General features: G+C 39.7%; 1 protein-coding gene across 6 annotated transcripts in view; it reads right to left on the bottom strand.

The window, feature by feature from the left end:
• znf800b (zinc finger protein 800b) overlaps window positions 1-22,286 on the bottom strand; it is a 31,854-nt gene extending 9,568 nt beyond the window's left edge. The window contains exons 1-5 of one of the 6 annotated variants that reach the window (XM_007579252.2): window positions 22,081-22,286; window positions 6,674-6,776; window positions 3,755-4,076; window positions 1,545-1,640; window positions 145-288 (exon numbers count right to left, since the gene is read on the bottom strand). In XM_007579252.2, coding sequence (XP_007579314.1) covers window positions 145-288; window positions 1,545-1,640; window positions 3,755-4,076; window positions 6,674-6,730 — 619 coding nt within the window. In that variant the 5' untranslated portion in view covers window positions 6,731-6,776; window positions 22,081-22,286. Of the gene's footprint in view, window positions 1-144; window positions 289-1,544; window positions 1,641-3,754; window positions 4,077-6,673; window positions 6,777-17,301; window positions 17,667-17,712; window positions 17,896-19,393; window positions 19,743-22,080 lie in introns of those variants that run through there. The other 5 variants (XM_016664533.1, XM_007579242.2, XM_016664528.1 and 2 more) reach the window with 5 other exon arrangements.
• Between the last annotated feature and the right edge of the window lie 4,298 nt (window positions 22,287-26,584).

Here is a 26,584-nt window from a genome sequence, read left to right as displayed (position 1 = left end):
AACCATTGAATTGGAGCGCCAACTCCAACTTTTAATATGAAAGATCAGGGGTCAAGTTGTGGGGAATTTTTAAGCAGAGTCTCTTGGTCTTCATGATTCTGTTTGCTAATGGGTTTTTGGTATTGCATGTGTCGCGTTACCCACCGTCAGATTCAGGTAGCCGTGATAAGCAGTAGTACTCTTTGTGCGTGATGAGGTTCGGGAGGCCTCTGAACAGACTGCGACACAGTTTACACTCAAAGATGGTGTCTACTTCCCTGAGCAGCATGGTTCTGAGCTGGTTGGTGCCTGCAAGTAAAGAGAGAGAGAGAGAGAGAAAAAAAAGGGAAAAACGGTGAGCAGATGGATCTTTCTGTACCTCATTATCCATTTTAATGCGATCTTCCAGGAGAAAATGGCAAACCCGCCTGGAACTTTGCTCAAAAAGGTCTGCAATAACGTTTTTGGCATTTCTCATATTTTGAAAGGAGATTGGTAGTGATCAAGTCTTTTTTTTTTTTTTTTTTTTTTTTCCAAAATGCTGATTTGAATTGCGGTGCAACAAAATAGCAGTTGTGATGCTTTGTGATTCTTTGGATCATCATTTCATTTTTCCCCTTCTTTTACTTGATGAAAAAAAAAAAAAAGATTTTAAAACTTCTGTTGACTGGTTTGCTTTGCTACACCTAATTGGTGAAGTAATAAATGTCAGGGGTATTTTTGTCCCATCTGTGGAATTTGTTTCATAGGGAAAAAAAAGAAATGAAATTATCCTGATTCTAATCAAATCTTTCTTCTCTTTTCCCTGGTTTCTTTTGTTTTAAAGTGTTTAATTTGCATAAAAAGAACCCCTTTCCACTCTTTATGTCACTGGCGTCAGCTTTCTGATTAAAGCGGTTTGTAATCAATTCAGACTGAACCCGAGTTCTCATAGCAGTTTTAAAGAGCACATTTTACAGTACAAGGAGTGCAAATTTTGCATCCTGCAGAACGTTTCCATCAGGTTGTGCAAATTATACGTTTAAACACAGACGCAGGCAAATCCAGGAATTATAGTCGAATCAAAAACAGCAACACTAAGGACAAGCAGTGTTTAAGGTTAAAGAAATATTGGTTGTTTAATCCTTGGAAAAAAGTTCAAATAAAAAGTCTGTTAAAATCAGGTATGCTGTTCAAAGAATTACAAAAGTCAGATGTATTAAATTGGGCTAAAACTTTAAAACAGTGTAGATCTAAAAGAAAATATAGTTAATAATACATTTTTTAGATACACTTCTAATTTTTTTTTTGAATTAAGATTTCATCAAATGAACAAAAAAAAATGCTTTTAAAAAATGAATACAAAATAATCCAGAAAGAACATCAACTGTGTTTTCCTTTTGTTTAAATCCAGCTCTTAGTAATGAGGGTTTTAATCACAACGATTAAAACTTGGGTTTGAACAACCCCAAGAAAAAAAAACAAAAAAAAACAGGACACACACACATTAAAAATAATGATAAGAAGCTAGAGCTAGAGAGGTAGAAAGGAGGAGGAGGAAACAACAAGAAAACAGAGACGCATACCGGATCGGAAGCATTCAATTATCTGCTGAATCCCAGACTTGGAGGTCTGCAGAGGCTGCTGGAGCAGAGGGGGATCGCCAGGCTCAGCACACAAACCTAGACGGAGAGAAAGACATAGCATTATATCAAAGTCAGCTCCTAATTGTATAAGAGTGTGGCCATCTTGGAGAACTACAGCATCGCAAGAGAAGAGGTTCTGTGGCGGCTATGAACGAGGTAAATTACTGTGTGCTGAAAAGAGCTCACACAATGAGATCTGTACAGGACAGTGATTCATTCTGACCTTATTACCGCCTATCACACCAACACCACATAAGCTCTTAAAGGCAAAGATAAAGGAGGACATCTTTCTTCAAAGTAAAATCTGGAGCCCCTACGGAAGAACAAATGCATCGCACGAGGAAAATGAAAATCTTCACTCAGTTGGGCCAATGAAGAGCACGTCATCGGTCCTTTTGGTTCAACACAGACCACAGCGTCTTATTGTCACTTAATCTGACGAAATCAGAGAAGCATCCCAATGGACGTGTCCTTGTTCACTGGTGACCTGAATCGCAACAGAGTTAAGGGTCAAGTAGGAAGCAGAAATCCTGAAGAAGAATCTTTTTTTATTGTTATTATTTACCGACATCCTTTGTTATGAATCTTGAAATCTGGGAGAAAACCGAAAGGTAATCATTGTGATGCTATTTTTACATAAAAGTCGAATTTTTACTGTTGAGGTTTTGAAATATTTAATACAAAATAAAAGGAGAAAAAAAAAAAAACTACAGCATCATACAACAACCTGCGAAAGTTGCACTGAGAAACCAACTGGTTACTCGTATCAGAGGATGTTCAGGTTGATGGGCCTGAACGCTAATGTCTGATCGTTCTCTGCCGTTTCCAAGCACTCGCGTCTCACAGTTGCAACAACACTCTTGTCAAAGTTGTTGCTGAATCAAGACGGTGCTAGCACTTTATCTATGCCGAGTGATAATGAGAGGGAGTGAGACTTAAAGCAGACAACAGGAAGGCTGACAAGCTCAGGAATAGTTCTCAGTTTGTCCCTCTGAGGGTTCAATCTCTGTCTGTGAGACTCCGGTTTGTGATTAAAACATCTTAAAAAGCCTTTGTTTCAAAATGACATTAAAATGCTGTTTTACAGTAACCTTTCTCGCATACATGCATCATGATGTCGCCAATGCACCCAACAGAAATAACTGAAAGTAAGATTTTTAAGTTGTTTTTACATCTGCTCGTATTGTATTTAATATCAGCAGATCAAATCAGACGGATTTCACCAGGAGATGCTCCTCATTAGCAGGTAAATGGTAACGTGGTTGACATTTAAAAGCGTGTCACACCGGCTTTTATGTGCAAACGACTGCAGATGATCGTATGCAACAGGAAAGAGGTGTGTTGTGGCCAATGTGTCTGTAGAACGTTACAGTGACGCAAGTTAAAACTGTGTCAGCCAGGGTCAGTCGGCGCCTCCCTCATGGCTATCAACCTGATCAGAGTTAGACGCATGAGACCAGAGAGGAAAAGCAGCATGGACTCGATCCATTTCACAGTCGTGTCAGCTGATTTGAGGAGGTAAAAGTGAGAAAGGGGGGAGGAAAAGCTGCGGACGCATCGACAAGGCCCCTAAGGCATCGACTGGAAAGGCTGGAAACATGAATGAGAATGGAAGGGAAAAGCCAGAAAGAAAGTGACGAGGATTAGCTTAACTAAATGGGTGACAGAGAGCATTGTCTTCCCCACCATCCCCACCCCCTCACCTCTACTTCTAAACTGCTTTAATCCCAGCAGCACAGGTCACTGAACCCACATGACCCCGCCGGAGGGGGTCAAAGATCAGTCCTGTTTACAGTGAGTGCTCAAAGCATTACACCAAAGCACGACTAGCGTCAGTTCAAACTCTAAACATGACTGGAGCTTGATTCAACAGGGTGCAAACCCTGGCAGGAAGAATTCCACTGCTAACAAAACTTTCTTAAGTGTTTGGATAACACGGGCCAACTTCTCATGCACGTCACGGCACTCGGAGCCAAAAACAGCTCCTCTTCGGAGCAGTCAATTTCTCAGTGAGAACAAATCATTCAGCTTTATTTTGAGCGGCTACATTCGGTGCCCCGGCAGCGAGGCTGCACAGGGGGTTGACGGACAGCCTTAGCCTGGAGGTGAGTGAATCAAAGCGGCGAGACGTGCAGAATCAAAAGAAGCACCTGCGTTATGGCCGTCGTTATTGGCCGCGGGAGGCTGACCCTGCTCCTCGGTCTGGCAGCTCTGGTCCCTGGTCTCTGTGCTCCTGTGGAGTTCAGGCACCAGAGGGGGAATGGGCTTCCACAGAGACTTGGCCTGCGGCTGGGCGGAGGTGTCGCTCTTTTCCTGGGCCTCCACCGGAGCTTCCTTGTGCTCGCAGTTTTCCGACAAGCTTCCGGCGGGAGGAGAGTTCTGAATGAGGATCTGATCTCCTCCCTTGGACTGGTCTTGCGGTGGATGCTGAGTGTCCACGTTAAGTTCCTCCATGTCTGTCTGACCACCACCCTGAGAAAAACCAGACCAGAAATGAAGAAAAAAAAAATTATACACAAAGAAAGAAATCAACTGAAATCGTCACAATCAAAGTTATCATTCAAAGGATGTGAGGGATTGCTTGTGATCTAATATAACAGGGACTTGCAGATGTAAATAAGGCCGTTTTGGTACACAAAATAGCTAAAACAAAGTCAGATTAAATAGAGATCAGTGGTGGAAAACAGTTTTTCAGCTTTCAAAAGTATCTCACTAGTATTGTGCTGCCGCAAACATGTTGGGAGAATTTAGACAAAAACAGGGGGTGAGAATACTTTCAGCAAGGCACAGTACGAGTACTTTTGATTTGATCAAAGGCTTATAAAGGCATTCAAACATTTTCCATTTCAAAACTGAATATTCTGATGCTTGTACAGCCAGGTCTGAAGTTGGCTTCTGACTTGGCTGTGCGATAAAAGGCTGATCGACTGCTCTTTTGGTGTCCAGGTTCATTTAGATCAGTTCTACTACAAATTCTAAAAAGCTTACACCTTTCACTTTTTATTCCATTAGAAAACAGAATAAGCAAGAGCGAATGTGTCATTATTAAATATACAAGTTGTCTTTCAGAGCTTGGAAAATGCTAAAAGACAGTTTTGTAATTTTTTTCAAACTCCTAGGATCTTAACCAGGTACATTGTTGGTGACAAATATGGGCTCAGAACACCTGGATGTAGACGGTACCCGTGTGTCTGGCCATCAAGTCAGCTGAACAGCTGGACTATTCGTGAAGGACCATTATCTTCAGAATACACAGGTACCCTTGAGCAGATAAGTGACTCCACTCCAGCTTTTTAGATTTAACGTGTGTGCTGTTGTTAGGCCTGTCGCGATAAACGATAAATCAATTAAATCGCATGATAAATTAAACCTATCAACCTCATTTTAATTATCGGCTTTATCGTCTCTTCCTTCCTTTTTTCTTTCTCTTGATGACACTGAATGAAAAAAGGCTCAACTCCGGTGCTTTCCACTGACCCTCCCTTCCTCATTTCCTTAGTGTAATGTCCAGCGCACACAACATGAGTTGTCAGCCGACTGTCGGCCCATTTTCAAAACCTGAGAGACCCATTAGCCGACAGAAATCCTAGGTATAACGGTTCGATCGGGTTCGATCGTGCTATGTGGTCTCAAGCCACACAGCCATTATTTTGGACTTGTAGCCCAAAATAATGGCTACAAGTCCAGTTTACTAATTTTAAAATCAGGCATTAATCAATGCTTTACTAGAATCTACCTGCAATGCATGTGGCTAGAGTCAGCGTAAAGTCCTGACTGAATGAAAATCATTATAACCTATTTATGTCACGTTAACGAAGAACAGCTGAAAAGTTACCGTGTTTATCTCCAACCATAGAGGAGTTGGAGCCAAATTGCTCCAACCCCTTGTCATTTCCATATTCCTTGCACGAAATGTTGAATAAACATTAATGTTGTTTGCACATATCATCTCTGATGTCCGCTGGACTTCGGGTTGCACCGTGTCAGCTGTTTGGGATTCCCCTCCGTAATTTCAGCTCCCAGTCGGGGGAAACCCCTGATTTAGGCCACAACGATCTAAATCACACTGCAGGATGATCGGTTACGAAATCACCAGCGACAATCTTAGATCAGCCAACGTTCTAAGATTGTCGTAAGGGGAAAATAGGGGCAAAAAGTCGTGCAGTGTGAACTATTGCATTAGGTCAGTGTTTCTCAACTCCGGTCCTCACCGCCCCCCTGTCCTGCGTGCTTTAGGTATTTCCCTTCTGCTACACACCTGAATTGTGTCTCTGGGTGATTAACAGGCTTCTGCAGTACTTGATGGTCATGCAATCATTTGAATCAGCTGTTCTGGAATAGAGCATTAGGTAGTCGGATGGCCATCTTCTCTATTTAAATCTAGTGATTACTGAAGGGCAATATAGTATACAGACTTCATAATCTGCACTCTTTTGGTTGAATACAGTATTTATTTCCACTTTGGTTTTATGTTGTTTAGTTTTTATTCATGTACGTTTTTTGTTAATGGAGACTGAGAATCCATTTTATTTTTGTTTTTGCTCGTTTTGTTTATTTAGTTAATCAGTTCCAGTGTCATGTGTTCTTTTGAAAATAAAGCGCATCTATCTATGGCAGGAAATAGCATGCATTATTAGTCATTTCCATTAAATCAGTGTCAAAAGGTCTTGAAACAATATTATCGTTTATCGCAATAATTTTTTAGACAATTAATCGTCCAGGCCCAGCTGTTGAGTCTGTAAACCAGACCTTCCTCCTCTTCCACTCCTTAATCTTTTTCTTTCCCACAAACCAATTTATTCTCATTTTCTCTGTCTGTGTCTGTCTAGCTAACGGTGTGTCCCTGCTGCCCTTGGAAATGGATAAATGAGTTCACATTAGGCACATTACAATACATCAGCACAAGACGGTGTACCGCTTGGGCACTGGGCCACTCCGTACATTCAAACACTCGTGCTTGGATGAGGTGGCAGGACACAACCTTATCCAAGTTAGGGATACAAGAAAGTCTAAGTGGGAAAAGAGGAGGAAGGTAACAAGAGTGTTTTTCTTTTTTCTTTTTGCAGTACCTGTCTGCGGAGACAGTGAGCAGTCTTCCTCCCAGGCGATTTCTGGGCCTTCGCCATGCTCCCAAGACTGGCCTGGTGCACCACACGTTCACTACCAGCTTACCTGTAACCATGCAACAACAGTCCATGTAAGCTAATGAATTAGACACCACTCCAGCTGGGTGTGTGACTAAAGTTAAAAATGGCTCTTGGTGAATTAAGGCTGAGCCAAAATAGATAGCAAAACGTCAGAACCTGGTGTGTGATCTTTGTTTTTAATCACATTCGGAGTCTTTAGCAAATTCCTGATACAGGCAAATTAACAACATAAATGCATACATATTAATTCTTTGAAAACATGCAAATTTGACTGTTACTGTGGAACAAAACTCTAACCAAAAGATGAGCTACCTTTGTAAATCATCTTCCACATATTTAATTTCTCTGTCGGACTGACAAGAATAGAAGAAATGTGAACACAGAGCAGTTTAAAATTATAGATGTGGTGTCAGCAATCAAAGGATTTTTGCATTTGACTGCCCCTGATCGGTGAGTAGGAAACTAAAAATGAGGCGCTTAAAAATTTCGTTAAGAGGAAGCAGAAACGCTGTAAAGACCATTTTGAAAGAAAATTATTCATTATGGAGAGACATCAAGCACGATCTCACCACAGGGAGATAGTCCTCAGTATTTAACAGGAAGCAGAATATATTACAGCAAAATTACTCCATTTTATCCTTTTTGAAAGCAATAAAAGGGTAAAACATCCAAGGAGATGAATACTTTATAAAGAGAAATCTCAACCAGCTCAACTCCGAATCAGCAGTGCCGACTTTTAAGAGCATATCACAAATAAATAGACAAGGCAGAGTAGTTGTAAGAGCAAATCACCAATTTAAAACAAGAATTCTTTTAGTCAAAGCATAAGAAAAACAAAATTTAACTTGCTGCCCTCTAGTGGGAACTATTGATCAAATTTGATAAACTGAGTTGCGGGAGACACTACCTGTTCTGTGAGACTACAAACAATTAATTTGAATTCCAGAAGGAGTTGAAAGTACAATTCCTTATCTACAACGTTACGCAGTTTAATAATGTTGTGAGTGAAGCCGTGTCTAAAAAGAGACAAATAAAAACCAACCAAAAAGATCTTCACGAAACAGAAGATTGGTGTGGCTCGGAAGTTGTATATTACGTTTGTTTCTTTCGTCCCCTTAGCTTTACATACAGCATTTGTGGGCGAATGCACAAATATATTTTTGAAACATACTTCGATATCTTTAACAAAACATACATTTGTGCTAAAACAAAAAATGACAAAAGCGAAAGAAACATTCGTTCAAACTATAAGATAAAGTTAAAGAAACTTGTAAAGTAAGAAAATTACTAAATAACAGCTTCACATCTTTGACTACCCAGTTCAGAACCGTCATGGTACTTGTAGTCCCCCTCAAAATCCAGCAGAGGGAGACAAACATGCCTGTAAAATGTTCCAGCGGTTCAAAACTTTCTTTTGTCTCAACATATAGAAAACAACAGACCCAGAGTGACGGACGGCAAGAGCTTATGAACATTTTTAAGCATGAACACCAAATGTGCTGAGGTTTCCAGAGAACAAAACAGAGAAAACTGTGGATGATTTACAAAATATATAACAGCAAAAAGACCTCCTTGTTCATTTAAAAGCAAAGGTCAAGCTCTTCCCGCAGTGAAGTATGCAACAGGAAATTAAATCTAATATTTTACATAGTAACGGCTGTGTGAATTATGGCATTGTCACAGTGCTATGATCCACTGTAATTTAACAGCTTTTTTTGTTTACAAAGAATTAAATCTACCTATAAGGCAAAGCAGAGGTACTTTAGTTGCACAATTGGTAGCTTAAGTGGATTTTTGTTTTTTTAAAACTAGATTTTCAAGACTTTGGCAAAATGAGGACATTTGTTTTCTTCCAAGTTCAGGCTGCAGGCAACTTCTGAATCCTCGCATTCAGTGCTGATGATACACAAGATTACTACGAGGCAATAACTCAACAGCAGAGGCTACTTGAAATGATGAAGCTCCGACTTAATAGCTGGAGTGGAGCCGCAACTGGAGAACAGACGAGAAAATGTCAGTCTGTCGGAGGTAAAATGGAGCATCGGTTAGGAAAACGCAACAAATGATGTCTGCTGCTTGTGGGTGTTGTATATCATAAAATTTGAAGTGTGTCAAACCACGGAGTGGCAGCAAAGAAGCAAATAAACAACACTCCTATTTCAAAATGGTAAAGATGCTACAGGTGAAGAAAGTCGTTAGTTTGACTGAACTCTGCTCAAAACGAGAATTTGCCTGGTTGGAATTATTTTTTCTAAAGGACAAAGAAGAAATCACGCAAAACATTTTAAGAGCAACTTTAGAAATTAGCTGCTCTTAAAATGGACCTTTTCTTTTATTGTCATTTAATAGGTCAAATATATATATATATATATATATATATATATATATATATATAAACTTCTTTGCCTACAGTCAATAAACATAAAACAACAGCACGTACTGCCATATACTATAATTTAATGAGAACAAGATAACGGCATAATGTGCTTCGATGCATCAAAACGGGGATAATTTTTTTCAAATGTAGTTATTTCAATTTAAGATGCCTTAAGACTTCCTATTATTCAGTCAAAATCAGAATTGGTAGGTTCCAATCAGTATATCTCTATGCTTTTGCACACTTGAGGTGATATTCACATAACTTTTAAACCTAGTAGAGGCTACATCATTTATACTTTAAAATGCTTGAATTCACATAGGGTGTACTTTCTTTTTACTGAGTGGACTAATTGGAAACAAAGCTCTCATTGCTGCATGAACAGTGGGACAGATAAAGACATATCTGTGCTGTTTAGGTGGAGATAAAGGGTGAAAATAACAAGCTCAACTCTGAAGAGGAAAATGAACATTTGTAATGAACTGACATGAATAGATCAAACTGCAGACATGCAGTTATTAGGCTAACAGAGCAACAAAGCAAAGATATCACAGTAAATAAAGTTCAGTGAGCAGACAGCTTTATAGTTCTTCCCTTCAGAAGTTATTCTGCCTCGACTTTTGTATCCTTGAGCCTGACAACCCTTTTCATTTGAGTCCTGAGGTTTGGCGATGTTAGTAAAAAACCTTTGGGATCCGACTGCTGCAAACGAGCTCACCAGCCTCTAAAAACGACAAATGCACTGAATTTCTATGCTTGTTTTCTAGTTATAATGACCACTTAAAGCACTAAACGCTGGAGCCACATTCATCCAAGACAACTGCGCTCCCCAGAACCTATAGAGTCACACCAGAATAGTCACCACGTTCATCAGTATCATCTCTGAAAGAAGTGATCTATCCCTCATATTCTCCTCCTTGTAGAAAACGCTTTCAACCTTTCTAGCAACTTTTTTGTTGGTACAACAAAACTGATTCTCAACCAGTTTAAAAGTTGATCTTGCTTCACATGTTGATCGGCTGAAGAAAGACAATTTTGGCTCTTTGAAAAGATCTCCAGTCACAAAGAAACACGGACAATCGTGGTTTGGAAACTCACTCTTATTGAAGAAACACCATTTCAAAATACTGGCCTTTTTCTTCCCTAAAGGAAAAAAAAAAAGTCGGAATATGAAAATCTTATGCTGGGTCATGTCTAGTGAATGTCCCCTGGGAACGGGCCCTTATGACAGGTCCAAGACCAAGACTGTTTATGTCAGGCAGATGTTTAGAAAAAAGAAAAACAGAAAACCAGGCTACCATCATATGTCAGTTAATAGTTTTGCCACTTAATAAAAATCTTGAAAAAGAAAATAAATTGCGAGGACATTTTCACAAAATATAGATTTTAATGCATTTGTCGAGCTTGATTGTTGCTTAATACATGTTAATACTTTGGGGTCAATAAAGCTCTGTGCCTCCTGATGGCAGAGTGAAGGTTTTAGCGTTGATGGATGCTGGGATACACTGCTTCACTCTTCATCAAGAATAAGTTGCTGTAGGAAATGCATATAGATGAGTGAGTTCAGTCTAATGAAAATCTCTGTGCGTCGGGGAACATCTTAGTAAAGCTGAGTTTTTTTAAGTGACTCAAAACTTCCCGTACTACCTGCATCCACAGCATCAGCAAACAGTAATAAACAAACTGATTTATCCAGGGATCCCGAGTCTGATTTAAATGTACAGCGGTATCCAGAAGGTTGCAAATGCCAAACAAAGACCACCAGGAGCTAATTACTTTGCTGAGAGGTATTTCATTAAAAAATCTGACAAGCTGCTAGAAACGAAACCCTCCAGAGTCAGCCATCTCAAAGCGAAAAACACGGCCAGAAATGACTTATTTAAGGGCTTAGATGTACTACATAGATCGGAAGCAATTGGATTTAGCCAGACCCTCACCAATAATACACTAACACACATAACGCAAGGGACTCTCCCATTTCCATGGCAACAGACAGCCATGGTTATGAAGTAGAGAGTCTGGTTATAACTCAGGCAATAAAAGAGAAGGTGTCCTGGGCTAAAACTTATGAATTGGGAATGCCAAATCTGCTCTTTGGCCCAAACTCTGCATCCATACTTAGTTTTTACCTTGATGCTCTCTTAAATGTAGTTAGAAATACTTAAAAATGTCATATCAATAAGACTTCACCTCCCATTGGAAAAGATTACAATGGTATCTCGATTGCAATGAACTTTAATGGACCCGTTCGCATAATCATTTTAGGAAAAAATGTTCTTTTGCACAAAAATCAAAGTGTAGATGATTAGGTGAATAAAAAAGCAGGTTAGAATGAAACATTTCTTCACTGACTTCTCTGAAGAGACTGATGAACAACTGCTGAGCAGTAAAGCACTGGAACAATGGCTAATGTGGCAGAAAAAGATGAAACTTTAAGTGAGACGTGGCTGGAATGCCAGATAAATCACACTTAAGAAATCTTGAGATTATTGAACTTCTTAGACTCATGAGCCTCCTTTACTACAGTACCACGCAAAGGTATTCACTCCCCTTGAGCTTGTTTTTGTCTTTGGTCATGTTACAACCCATCACAAATTAGCACATTGTTGTGAAGTGGAAGGAAAAGATATAATGTTTTAAAAGAGTTTTATAAAAGACAAAATAACTTAGGACAATGCCTCAGGTGGGGAGAATTGTTCATCAGGAAACGACTATTGGTGGAAACCACTAATCTAAACTTCATGGAAGAAAAAGCAAGAGACAATCTAAAACGTCTTTGCAGTCTTTGCTATGACCCATAGGGAACACATGTAGTGGAGAGAGCTGCTCTGGTCAAATTAGACCAAAATTTAACTTTTCGCCTGTACGCTAAGGTAGTTCTAAGAAAAACTACCTTCTTAGTTCAGCGTACTGACTCACAGTTCAGTACGCTGAACTGTGAGTCATGGTGGTAGCATCATCCTGTGAGAATGCATTTCTTAGGCAGTTACACTGACTCCAAAGTTATGGTAAATGGATTGAAGGGATACTGTGCTATTCTAGTCATTATAAAACCACTATATGAGCATCTCCCAAAAAGCTAACATACATTAATGTGTTAGTGAACTGCCCATGTGACCAGGGAGAGGAATCTGGAAAAACCCCCACAAATTTGCAATTACCAGACACTGAGCCACAGCAACAGTAGATAGGAAGACAGATGGAGTGAAAATACTGGATTATCTGAGAAAAACACCGATTTAACATTGCGGCTAATGCTAACAGCTCAGAGAGAAAATGACTTAAAATTCAGCATCGACCACTAACATAACCACTTAACTGGCTCCCCGAAAAAAAACTTTCATGTTATTAAACAGCATATTCATTTACTGATTCCAAGTGTGAATCTGTGGCAGGTTTTGATATCCGATGTTAATGGCTGCTATCCACCCAATCCGACTGATCTTGAGGCATTTAGAAAAAATTGACAAAAATGCCCTATTCTATAAATGACTTGAAGCTGCAGGAGAAGCAAAATGTATTTCTATCGAGTACACACAAACGTCTGATGTACTTTGTTGTAAAAAAATTTTGAAAAACATGTATAATTTTCCTTCCAGTTTACAATGATGCTCTGTATCGAGCTGGTCAACAAAATGTGATAAAGTTAATACTTTTTGCAAGGTACTACAAGTTAAATGACTATCTTCATCTTTCCCATACCAACCAACAATGTATCCAGCTCCAGGCAGAACAACATTAAGACTCTGTGCCTACAGTCATCTCCTTGTATGCATTACCCCCATGGTTATGATCCATTTAAAGCTAAATTTATACCACAAAACAATCTACTCCACCAGTGCCCAATATTTCACAAATACAACTAATATTAGCTTCCATCTCTTGGGGTTCTGTTTGCCTCAGCCAGAAAATAATGTATTGGTGTGTTGACCAGTTTTAAGCAACTGTTATTCTAAAAGGCAAATCATCTGTTGTGCGTCGAGAGCCAACAGAAGAAATTATCCAATGTAAATAGAAAACCTCTAGTTCTTTTGTATGCAGAATACAAGTCACCCAAAAAAAAAACATATTTTATTTGGCCTATGTGCTTATGTTTACCTCAGCGTATCAGTTTATCAATAACAGATGAACTGTTTGTTTGGTTCTACAGCCAAGACATGTGTGGCAGCAATCAGTGTCCTCTGATATGCATTTCCTGCGGCTGAGTAGAGGCAGTCTGACAGGAAGATACGCTCTGACATGATGCTGACAGCTGGCAGACACGCCACTGATACCAGCTGGCCACAGGACAGTACAGACAGCGCCATAGCCAACTGGTACACATCCACATTGCTTGATATTACAAACGCTCGGCACTCAGTCACTGAATCCGGCAGTTTGGGCATTGTTCGTGTGACGTGACGGCGGGTTTACATCACCGGTGCCAATGTACACTACAAGTGCAAATAGGGCTTATATAAATATAGGCACTTTGAGCAAGGTTATGTAAACAACTCATTCTACACTGTCGATTTTACAGTGTGTGCGTTGAATAAATTCTATATATTCTCATGTCCAATCTACAAGCAGTCCCCAAAGTGCTCACCGAGTTGCAACATATCAAACATGATCACATCCTCTGCGTGTTGGTTTGAAGTGAAAGGTGACTTCCTGAACTGAAACGCACTGATTATAACATGTTGATGCAAAATGTAAATAACACAGTTCTGGTCAGGTGCTACATGTACAAATCATGGTCATGATTTCTTATTTTAGACGCTTTTAACATCTTTACTGAATTGTTTGAATTTATTGGGGATTTGTTTTAACCTACTCATGGGCAAAATTATACAGTGTACAGGCTGCTATTCATACAGTAGATAAACCCCCCAAAAAAGGTTTAATTAAATGTCCCTAAGCAAATTGTACCCTGATCCAGTGCTTTCTGAAACAAACAGCAAGGTCCTGACATTACATTGGGCTAAGCAGATGATGAGTCTTCTTGGCAGAAATTTAAAGTATAGTCCATACTTTAAATTCCAAAATCTTAATGTTTGTCTTGATCATTTCCAGAAGCAGATTTTGTGTGTCTGAGATCATTGTCAAAGTTTGGAAAACAAAATTGTAAGAAGTTTTCAGCTGTTTAGCGTGTGATTTCTGGAACTTAAGGATCTTAAGTTGCCCTGCCTGTTATTGGTGTTACCTGCACACAAAACAGATCCTCACCATAATGCAGCCACCACCATGCTTAAAAATCGGTACAATGTTTTAAGTTTGAAACTACCACTTTGACTCACATCAGGAGACTGAATATGAATCAAAACTGTTTGTAAATAGATAAAGTTGCCCAACATTAAGGTGATGCAAAGCCTGGATCTGGAATATACCTAAAAATTTTAGACAAAACCAACCAGTTGAAATGAACCCCTCAAATTCTGTCAAGAAGAAATTTAATCAGTGCTAAAAAAAAAATTAACATAACACTGACTAATGTGTGTTGGTTATAGCCCCATGCCATGAAATAAAATGTACTAATTGTACTGGAGCAGGAGGCACCTAGCACCTTATTATCAATGTCTGAAGTCCATCCTGAAAGGTGTACAACAACTCAAACTAAGAGTATTATTTGTCATTTTATCATTAAATTTCTTTGCCTTTCCATTTTTATCTGTTCAAAGGTCACCGGACTGAAAGAGATAGTGTCAAACGAAAATCCAAAGTCAGCTCTGTTTTTTTTTTGAATAAACTTTAAGACAAGGCATGCAGACAGAACAGTGGGAACCAAACACAGCAACAAACCTATACTTAAATGTATAGTGAGACTTTTCAAATGGAGTTCACTGTCCAGTGTTACTTTAAATTATGCACAGACCCAGCATTTTAGAGCAGCATATAGAGAAGCAGCAGCAGAGAGTGTGTAAAGGGAGCACAGACACAGATTTAAATAAATATAGCCATGGGATGTGCATAATGGGCATTTTCAGGCCAGGTGTGGATTCACAGCTCTGAAAAATCACACCTAAATTTTAAACATGGGGCGCTGTATTTTGTGAAACCAAAGGAGGAAAGTAATAATTCATATTACCTAAAGCAACTCCATCTTGAGCGAACGCTGTTGTTACAGCAGACTTGAGAAGTTCTAAGAAGTTAGAGGCCCTTCTATCACTACGAAGGAAAAGAGGCAGGTCTTTGTTGAGAGGTTAAGCTGCGCCCAAAACAAAGTTCCCCCTTCACCATTGAAACAGTAACATATCAGTTCGGCCGGGCTGTTCAGTGAGTGTGCATGGTGAACAACTAGCTGACCTACTAACTGGGAGCCAGATGCTGATTTTCTAGTTGCCTGGCTGAGTGGATCCCTCACCACATGTGCTTCTGTTTGCTTCGCAGACTAGTAATGGGGCTGACAGGTTAATAGGTTTGCTGAATGACTACACTTGCTCATGGGTCTGACAGGCTGACTCATTGACTGAACACAGTAATACATCATTAAACTGACTGAATCACACAATGACATAAGTGGACTGCTGCAAACCAAAAACTGACAACTGCGAGATCCGAACTCAGACAAAGCAGGAAATCCTTGCTGCTGCTGTTGTGTCAAGTTAATCTTATGACAAAGAAATTAAAAGTCCTAATGCTACTGGAAATATAAAACACTTTATATAAAGTATTAAACCCTTAAGTTGCACCGACACGTATCCGAATCCTTCTTAAATTCCACCATAGATTCTCTCCACAGTGAGTAAAGTTATCACTCTTCTGTGTATTTGTTCTAGGAAACAGTCTTTGCATAAATCTGATCAACTGACCTTGAACTTGTCTTACTTTTATCACATTATATCCAAAACTTCAATGTACATTTGGGGGGTGTGGGGCTGATATGATAGATCAGCACAAAGTGGCTGTGAAGGAAGCCACTTGTGAAGGAAAGTGGCTTCATAATTGTGAAGAATATACAAGATTTTCACATATTTTTATGACTAAAAATAGGAAAAATGTGACCTCTCTTTTCTCAGCCTATCTGAGTAAATAGTTCGGAAAACCCTGATTTTTCTGCAATAGCAGTGCCAAGTCTATAAGCGTCTGTCTAGCAGTTTTGCACATCCAAATACAAAAGTTGTTGGGCATTCCTCTTTACAAAATAGCACAAGCTTACTCAGATGTGATTGTGTGTGTTTGTGAACAGTAATCCTAAAGTTCTGCCACTGATTTAGGTCTGGGCCATTCCAAAACACAGATATAAAACATTTCAGTGTAGCTCTGGATGTTTACGGCTGCTGTAATGCTAAAAGGTGTTCCTCCACTTCAGACTCAAGTTTTCTAGCCCCTCCAATAGTTTTTATTCTACGATTGTGCTCCATCCATCTGATCAGCTTTTAACAGCTTCCCTGTCCCTGCTGAAGAAAAGTATCCCCACAGCATGATAATACCATCACCACGTTTCACCATAGGGGAAACAACCAGTCTTTGATTTCTGCTAAATAAAGTCTAGGTCAAAAAGTTCAAGTTCACAGTTCTTCACCCTAAGTCATTCCACTCACTTGCTGTGTCTTTTTTTTTATTATTCCATGATCAATGCTGTAATTATCTGGCATTTCAGATTAGATATTTTGGTAGGTTTGCAGATGAGGTAGATCTTTTGTGATTTAGTTTTTGACCCGAATCCTGCTTTAAACTTCCCCCAACTTTATCACTGTGCTATTTGATGTTTTGGTATTCACAAAACAGTATCACCAGAATACCTGCATTTAAACTGAGATGATTTAAATTGCAGCCAAGTGGACTCTACTTTACAAAGCTGAGACTATAGGAGAAAATGGTTGCACTGCATCTTGTTTAAGTGAATCACGGTAAAGGGGTATGATTACAAATGCATGCCACTTTTCATATTTTATTTTATTTTAAATCATGCATAATTAGTGCTACTTTGTGGGTCTTTCAGTTGAAAATTCAATAAAATACAGTAGGGCTGTAACTTGACAAAATGGGGGGAAAAGGTTAAATTTAGCACGATGCAATGTTTTTCCTTGAAATCATAAATTAAAAATGATTTAATATATATATATATATATATATATATATATATATATATTACCTTTTAATGTGAAAGTTTGTGTATGAGCATATTATGGCTATTTATAAACATTCTTACTGAAAATTGTAGCTTAAGTTTATCCACATTTAATTAACTTACATTAGAGAATTTCGTGATTTTCCGCCTCCTTTAAGGTCCGGTGAATGACACCATGCGCAGTGCCCAAAAGCGCATCGACAACAAATGCAACCTTCCTGGATAAAATACGCCCCGTTCATTTCCAAAGCAGAAACTTGTGGCGCGTCGCGAATCAAACAAAAAACTGAGAAAAAGTGACCGAACCAGCGCTGGAATCGTAAAATATCCGAGCGATCTCTGCGCTGGTAATAAAGGTTTTACGGCCATATCATCACGATCCAGTGGAAAAGACAGTTATCCGTTAAAGAGCGAGTTCTCAGAGGCCACATGCAGCGATCACCATGAGGGAAGAGAACAGGACACACATATAGGCTACTCCTCTCCGGCTGGCCTCCGTAGCAGGTTTAAGCCGTGTGTGTAACATCCACTTACGCATCTCGGCCAAAGCGATGGAAAGCCCGACGAAACCCAGAATAAAACTGCGCGATCTTCCGCGTTGATACGGAATCCCAAGTCGGTGCACTGCCCGAGAGTGGCGGCGCGCTGGCGATCGTTGCCGCCCGAGTCCGTGTCTATTGGTTCCCTTTTCAGCTGGGGCAGCGTCAGCACACACATACAGTCTCCATTTGCAACTCCGTCGCCCCCCATGGGCGTGCGAGGCCGCGGGCTGTGACGCAAATGGCACTGGGTGATTTGCAAATGACAGATCCTTTTTAATTCAACGCGAAAGTGGCGAGGTCCTTTCCGATCTCCCTGATATTTCACGCGAACACATCCACCCTCGGTGATGGATTTCAGGTTAATGAAGCGGCAATTCTGTTGCATAACTCTGAAAACTTAATAAAAATACGGGCACGGAGCGACTGTGACGAGGATGTTCCGTGGATTGCTTCGATTTTGTGCTGACCTGCGTTGCAGCTCAGAGCGCACGACCAGGCATCGACTTCTGTGGCACAGGAGGAACCAAGCAGAGCGGATACAGGCGAGAGCCAGTGGCCTCGCTGTGCTGGATGTGTGGTGGCCAGAGCGAGGACGCATACACGTAGCTGTCGGAGTGGGGACTTAGGACCACATTCACAGGCCATAAAGGGCCCGCTTGAATACTATTGTGCTCTTTTATCCTAGAGTCCTCAACTATTTACAAAAGGCTGGCCAACAAGGACAAAAAAAAATATCGCGGTGAAACGCTCGGCGGCGGTTACAGCAGCTGCCACCGTTTCTCTGCGCAAAGCGGCAACACAATCGTTGCGCAGCGCCTGGACTTCCCCGTGCAGTTTAGAGAAAAAGTCTGCGATTCATCCAGGGGACTTTTTTTATTTCCACCTCATTCAGCACGTCCTCGTCTGGTTCAGCTGCAAAACCAGAGCGCAGGGGCAGGTCGCCGTTTCTCATGGCACGATTTGCATCGCCCCCCCACCCCCCCTCCAATACCTCCCTGCCCCCCCTCTCGAAAATCTCCTTTTACACGCTTATATTGTAGCCGCTATTTCCAGCAACAAAGGAGCAGCTTCATTTGATCAGAGGGAAAAGCCAAGGGTATAATGCACCTTTTCAAGCCGTGTGTGTGAGAGGCCCCTCGGAACGACTGCAGCATGGCAGGGGAGTGCGGCGTAAAAACGAGCTAACCCGAGTAAATTATACACAAAGATACGGCGCAGAGCTGCCATAAATATCTCCATCAACGTCGTGGGGAGAAGGCTAAATCATTCGAGGTCATTTGGATGGGTCTCGAGCCGTTGTAAAACGCTGCGTTTAGCGGCTCCGTGCCACCTTTTCCAAGAAGCAGCCTGGCGCACAAGACCGGTGACCCTTCCATCTTTGCGCGTCCTTCTGCTGAGCCAAAACGCGAAGTATTTCGCATTTTAACGCCTTATTATTGAACAAAAGACGTCGCAGTACCCGATTTTTGCCTTTAAGGAAGTATGCGCTACGTGTGTGCGCCGCTACAAGTAGCTGAAACTACTCCTCTCCCCGCCGCGGCCAAGCAGAAACAAGAGGGCGATGACGCCATTTTCTGCAAAAACAACCACGCTCGGGAAGCCAGAGCGAAGAGGATTTAACCCGCTCCGCAGCGCTCCGTTACCACCGAAAGGCTTCTAAAACAACTCCTTACCTTGTATTGTTGAGGTGGGAAGCAGAATAGAGGGTTTCAGGAGGTAAACAGCGCTGTTGTTGCGATTCGGACTCCGGAGGTTGAGGATTTCGCCTCCCAGCGTCCCCGGTTCGCTCTGAACAAGTTCCTCTGCGAGCCGCTGTCTTTGTGCACCCAGAGGAGCCACTCGGTATAAAACCAGCCTCTGCGCAAAGGTGCACTCTCTGCATCCGATTTCAGCAGGAAATGTCCGCTATTTCGGACGGACGCTTCGAAAACAGGAAGTATTTTAACTGTTTAAATTCGGAAAAAGTTGAAGAAATCGCCCGTTTTTAAACCGCACCGCATTTGTGGGGCTGATTTTGTCGCCCAAAACGCGCAACCTTTTGAGGACACACGCCTCTCCACGAAAGTCCACGACGCAAATGCAAAGTAAAACAGGAGGTTTTGCACCCTTAGATAAGGTTAATCGATCAAATAAAAATGCTTAATACAAAAAAATCAGAAAATCACCAAGTTTTATCTGTTGCATATTTAGAATTAGAAAACTAAACAAGAGCTAATCATATTTATGGGGGGGAAAATTATGACAAAAAGAATTGCCTAAAATAGACATAAGCTACAGAAAATATCAGAAAGGACTCGAAACAGACAGAAGAACAGCATACAAATACATAACAAACACAAAAGGATTAAATCACAAACAAACCCAACAAAACCAAGCATTTTTTTCCACTTTAAAACTTCACATTTTCATGCACTTAGTCCCAAAAAGTAGTTTGTTTGTAAAATAGAAAGAAGAGGACTAATGGTTGCCAAATATCTGAAAAGTGCAGTTCGTATGTTAATGTGTTCAGCCCCGTTCCCACAGCTTAATGCCAAAAAAACAAGCAGCATTTTTGCAAACTGGAAGCATGTCTACTTTGCTTTTTGTTTTGTCTTGTTTTGCACCGATAGCTTCTTTCCACAAAGCTCTGTTGCAGAACCGAGCTCTGGATTGCTCCAGCTTCTCCAGCTTCACTGATTAATGTTCTCCCCGCCCGGCCTGACGGTTTAACTCATATTCTTTACATTTTTGGGTGACGGACAGATGGGTTCAATGGAGCTGTATAGAACTTTATAGAATTTGTTGTGCTACTTTGTGTAGTTCTACATAAAACATAAAAAAAAAATCACAACAAAAAACTTTAAAGTTTGTTCTTAAAAAGGGGGGGGGTTCATGTGGTATTGATGGTTTGTGGAGTCATTCAGACAAAAGTAAATCACCACATATGTGGAAACAAAACTGCTTTTTGTACCCTTATAATCGGCTTCAGAGCACAAAGGTTCAAAGACATACAGAACAGAGACATCAACTAAAAAGACAAACATAACAGAAAAATAAAAGGTGCGATGAATAAGAAAATTAACCATGAATACCAAGAGCCAACCCTATAATATAAAGACTGCACAAAATTCAAAAGCAACACAAGGATAGAAAACAACACACACAAAATAAAATAAATCACACTTATATGGGTTTTGGTCTTTTGTAAGTCACCCATGTGTGACTTGTTGACTGTAGTATAATATCTTAAGATCTCCAAAAGGTATGAATGGAATACTTTATGAAAATAAAGTTAACCACAGCAATTCTGCTGCCAAATCTATAAATGCATACATTTGCTCTCAAAAACACAAACACTGACCAGAAAAACTTTCCCAGCAACAAAATGGGTGCTTCACTTCCCTCAGAAAGTTCTGAAATCCACCCATTGTCTTTACCTGCTTGTCCTTGCAGGAACACGGGGGTTGGGGACGCAGCCTATCTCAAGTGGTCACTGGGTGTGAAACAGGGTATACCCTGGATTGGTCGCCGGTTTATCACAGGGAAACACAAAAACAAACAACCATGCACACATGCCTACACTCATAAAGAGAAGTAATTTTAGAGTATTCAACTGAGCTAATGGTCATGTTTTTAGAACTGTGGGAGCAAGCCGGAGTACCCAGAGAGAACATTCAAGGCAGAAAAAGAAATCCCCAGGCTGGGATTCAAATCCTGAACCTTCTTGCTGCAAGTTAACAGTGCTACCAAGTGCCCCACTGTGAAACCTCACTACTGAAATAGCACAGCTAAATAGTTCAAAATAATTGTAATATATTGATGCAAGTACAGTAAATATCAATGTATTATTATACCAACACAAAATGATGGCAAAATGAAAGCAAAACTAAGCATGATGGTCAAAATAAACTGCCTGGGAGTTTGCAAAAATGATAAAAATTCAAACAAACCCATTAGTATTAGTTCTGCTGTAATTTATAGCTAAGTCAGTCTACTGATAAAAAAAAAAGGTTGCGCTACCTAAATATATCCCGCCCCCCTTCTTACATTTGCATTGCTTTGCATATCAAAAATCATATAGCTTTTTGTATTTTTGAAATTTTGCTTGATTAAATATGAGATTTTAAACTTGAATATAATTTGATGTCTCCAAGCTAGTTAGCTTAGCTCCTACGACCTAGTAACAGTTAATTCAGTTAGGTTAGCATGAACTTTTTTGCTCGTTTCGTTTTTTTTTTGTTTTTTTTGTTGTTGTTTTTTTTGTCTTACTACTCCAATTTACTTATTATTAAAATAAAGTCATATTACTCGCCTGCATTTTACAAATACAGGCAACACGACTGTGAAAAAAACTTACAATGTAAATACAGCATATTCCTACCTTATTTGTGGACTGCAATAAAGATTTCACTCGTTGCTATGGTGATAAAAAACACAGGCTTTTCAACAGGGAACTCTGACATTTACATCATGCCAAATAAAAGCAGATAATTTATTAACAAGTTATTTAGTCTGCGAACTATAAAGGAGCCATTATTAATCCTCACTATTTGGCAAATCATAGCTAGCTCACAGCTAACGAGAAAGAGAAATTTCGTAGCTGAGATAATTAGCTACAACCAGAGCAGCCGGTAGAAAAACTGGAATTTAAAGCGACAGTACATGTTTTGATTGAAGCTAAGTTTCCAACACACAGTTTAAAGAAAAGTGTGACAATTAATTTGATTTCATTTTTTAACTGAATAACCCAAAGACTTATACAATAACTTTATTATTTCTGGACCGCTATCCACTAATATTGGCTAATGGATAACAGGAGTTTTCTTTTATGAAAAAAATGTCATTAGAAATCCTGAGAAGTTGATGTAGTTAAAGTGGATTAGGAGGATTTTTTTTCTTTTTACCAAATATGAGACAGGCTTTGTATTCGTTTTGTTCATTAGTTTTATAAGTTGCTGTTGTCCTCTTGAAAGAATTTTTGTAGGCCGGCAATTCCTGGAAAGGTATGGTAGGTTGTTTCATGTTTTCTTTGCTAATTAATCTGACTATGGTTTCCTAGCCTTAAAGATGGATTTGTAAACCTTTTTCCAGAATAACTCTGTGATTTTGTATTTCATCTGTTGTTGAATTTAATTCGATTTGTGCATGGAATCTTGGTTTCTCGTTCAGGCTTGATAAGCAAAGTTTAAGTTCTTTCAAACTTTTCAGTTGTTACTCTGAATGGAGTCATTTGCCCGATTTTGGAGATCAAAACAAATCTGCCTCATTTAAACAATATTTTCTCTATTTTGTCTGTTTTTTTTATTTTTATTTTTTACAGAGACTAAGAGAAATCGACCTCTGCGTCACATCTTGTTTTTTGGGTTTATTTCCTGCTTAACCATTTCCTGCAAATGGTCGTTTTGCAAATTAAAGTTTTACATTTAGTTGTAAATCTTCCTAATAAATACATACATAAGTTTCTGTTGCTTAAATGCTAATAACAGAACACAGCAGAGATTAATCAATTTCACAATTTAAAATTGTGAAATGAGTAAATGTACTTACTTAGTTTACTGACTCACAGACTGACCCACAGGTAAGGATCATTTTCACAAATCCAAGTTCCAACTTCTGTAGATCACCTGCAAACAATGAAAAGAAAAGTGAAAATACTGCTACAGAAACGTACCAGTTCAAAAACATTGGCATGTACATTGCTTTCAGCTCCCACTTCAGCTCCACTCACAAACTTTATGAATGTACAACTGAGTGTGCCACATCTTCAAGAGCAGTTTTCTGGAGTAATACTGTAAAGGTAAAAAAAACAACAACAACACTCAACATAATTCACAATTTTTTCCATTTATTCCCAGTGATAAAGTCAGGGCACAATGTGGAACTTCTAGTCATGGAAAAAAATGGGTCACAAAATATGTTTCAGAGCTGCTAGAGTTGATAAAAAAAAAGTCATCAAGTAATCTAAGCAGCTGACTGCAGAGTGAGCTGTTAGTTGCTTCATAAGATAAGATAAGACATTCTGCTTTAGCAAACATGAGCTAATTAAACTGCATGTTAAAGATTGATTTCAATCAACAAGCATCCAACAAATGCTCAGTTGGTGTCCTGTTTTCTTTAACGGATTATGTTTTGAACGCGTTAAAACAAACATTATGTCATAAACCAGCTGTACATTTTTCTAGCTTTGTTCTGGAAAGCTAAGCTACTTGTAAACGTGTTTGGTTTTGCCTGCAAGAGAGGCAACTTTTACATAAAAATCGCTTAATCTCTTAATAAAAATAGACAGATCCAACCAATAGACCCGTCAACATGTTCTGCAAATCACATAAAGACAAACATTTAACACACTGAATAAGTTATGAGTTGGGGAGGAATTTGAGAAGTTCCATAAAGGAGATAATCCCCTCCAGCTTTTTCCTTTAGCTCCATGTGAGCCAGCAACAATAGGTGCCCACCACTATCGCCTATACACAATTAACTAAGGAGCAGCATTATTCCATTATCATAAGAATGCTGTTTGCAATAGAGGGAGGGGGGGGGAAGCTGAGAAACTTCTCGGCATTCACTGATGTGGCCGATTGAACTGAGACATTTTATCTTCACGCAGAGTTTAAACCACTTTGCAATATATTTCATGCATTTATTGTTGTTTAAATAGTTTGATTACAACTACAGGCTGAGAGTGACTGGTGAGGATGGACACATTCTTATTCCTTAACTCTATATATCAGCTGTATAATTTTTAAAAATATATATTTTCTGTATCTTTAACAAACTTGTATGCTACCCAGAAAGCTGTTTTCTGGAATGCTGAACTTATCGTCTGCCCTCTGATGGAGGAGTTTCTGATAGTAATTTGTTTATTGGTAAAGAAATGATCAACATCCAGCTTAACAAGCTGCTTTCTCAACCACATCAGACGTTATTCGTGTAAGCAACAGTAAGAAACGCAAGTGCAACACTCAGTGAGATGCAACAGGGGAACAAAAAAAAACATCTGAAGACAAAAATGGCTTTAAGGTTTTCCATGGCAACCAACATCATATTGTAGAAACCCAAACAAGCCTCCATGAGAGAAAGGGTAGTACAGACTTGTTAACTTGGTCTTCCAAGTGAAACATGCACCACATGTGCATGTTTACTACAATCATTTATTATGATTGTAGTAAATTCTTTCAATGCAGGTTGCACTTTGATTTTTGGGGGTTAGAAAATAAGTTTTACCGGCTGGACACGATCCTGGTTACTGTCAGGTTACCGCTTGATGGCCGACCTCTGAAAACTTGAACGTTGGCGCAACACGCTCCGACTCAAAATAATTTTACATCTGCGAGTCTGCAAGGGCTTTGGTACTCAAGTGAGACAACAGTGTGTAAGAGTGCAACAATGACTCATCAAAAGAGTCAGGAAGTAACTCGGGATAACGTGCGACTCCCTGGAAGGCTCACACGTTTCTGTCAATGTCAGAGTTCACTGTTCGACTACGAGAAAGAGACTGGGAGAGTTCCAAATAAAAAAATTTTAAAAAGTGCTTCGGGTGAAAAAAAAAAAAAAGAATAGAAAAACATCTTGATGACATGTAAAACCTTTACATGTACCTACGAAACTAAATTGAACCTTTTTTTTTGTCTTGAGAAGATATGGATCCTGTTGTGTCTGGAATAGTAGAAAAGCAAAAACAAAATGGTGGTGGTGTGGTTACCCAGAGCTCCTTTAATGCTTCAAGACATTGGATGATCAAGTTCAGATGAAGGAAAAAAAAAAAGAAAAGAAAGAAAGAAAAAGGCTTACAAGTGGCCTAATCAAAGCATACACTAAAGTGCTGAGATATAACCTTAAACAGGCCACATGTCATATATTCAGCACACAATCCTGCAAACACAAGTGGGCCAAAATTCCTCTAGAGATATAAAAGACTGAGTTTGATTTTTTTCAAACTCAAACTCACCTGTTGCTGCCAAAGGTGGGACAAGCGGTTATTAAGTTGAAGGAGGCATTCCTTTTTTCTTTTTTTTTTCTTTTTTTGGTTTTGATAACTTTGTTCCCTTAATAAATTAAGTTTGAGTTTGAAAACAAACCAATTCAATCAATTGCCAGATGATCTGAAGCATAAAGAAATAAGAGAAAACCGGATTAAATGTTATTATTATATTGTTAAAACTTTGTTTTTGTTTATTTTATCTGAACAAATTCGCTGTCCTCTCTCAGAGGGTTTTGGAAAACTGCTTTAGTTAAGCAGAGGACTGCCTGCGCTGTAATTATTCGTCCCAGTAGGAGTGTCTGAATAAATGACGACTTAATAAGAGCACTTCCTTACTTTTGGGCTCGTTTGTTATGCATCACAGTTCTCCCCCACCGACAAAACCCCCGACCGTGTCTGATCTGATATGTGGCTGATGATGAGGTGTTTTTCTCTCTCTCTTTTTTTTTTCTCTTTTGCCTGGGGTCGTGTTGGAAACAAATGGCCACAAGGTGTCAATGTTGTCAGATGGTGCGTTTTGCTTTGTGACATCTCGGCCCCATTAATGTGAGAAAGCGCATAGAGAGAGGAGAGCTGCAGGTGGAGGAGTCCTGCTGCTGGATGTCGCGCTCCAAACAAATCTAATTGGATCCAGTGACTTCCAGGAAATACGCGGCAGCCGAGAGGCATTTATTGACTCTCTCCGGCCACCGCTGCCCGAGCGCCGGTCAGCTCCAGCGGGCCGTGCTACTGCCAGACCCGACCAGATAATAAATAATAATAATAATACCTTGAAAACGCTTTTTACTTTCAAATTTGACTACACTTTCCTCTAAAACACTCACGAAAAAGTAAAGTTAAGCCTCAGTCTCATTTTCGACCTCTAACAGTTCTTTTTTGTGTGAAACCTCCCTAAAGCACAAAT

The sequence above is a fragment of the Poecilia formosa genome, unplaced genomic scaffold, assembly GCF_000485575.1.
Source record: "Poecilia formosa unplaced genomic scaffold, Poecilia_formosa-5.1.2 Scaffold9, whole genome shotgun sequence".
NCBI lineage: Eukaryota > Metazoa > Chordata > Actinopteri > Cyprinodontiformes > Poeciliidae > Poecilia > Poecilia formosa.
This window is presented reverse-complemented; position numbering and strand designations above follow the sequence as displayed.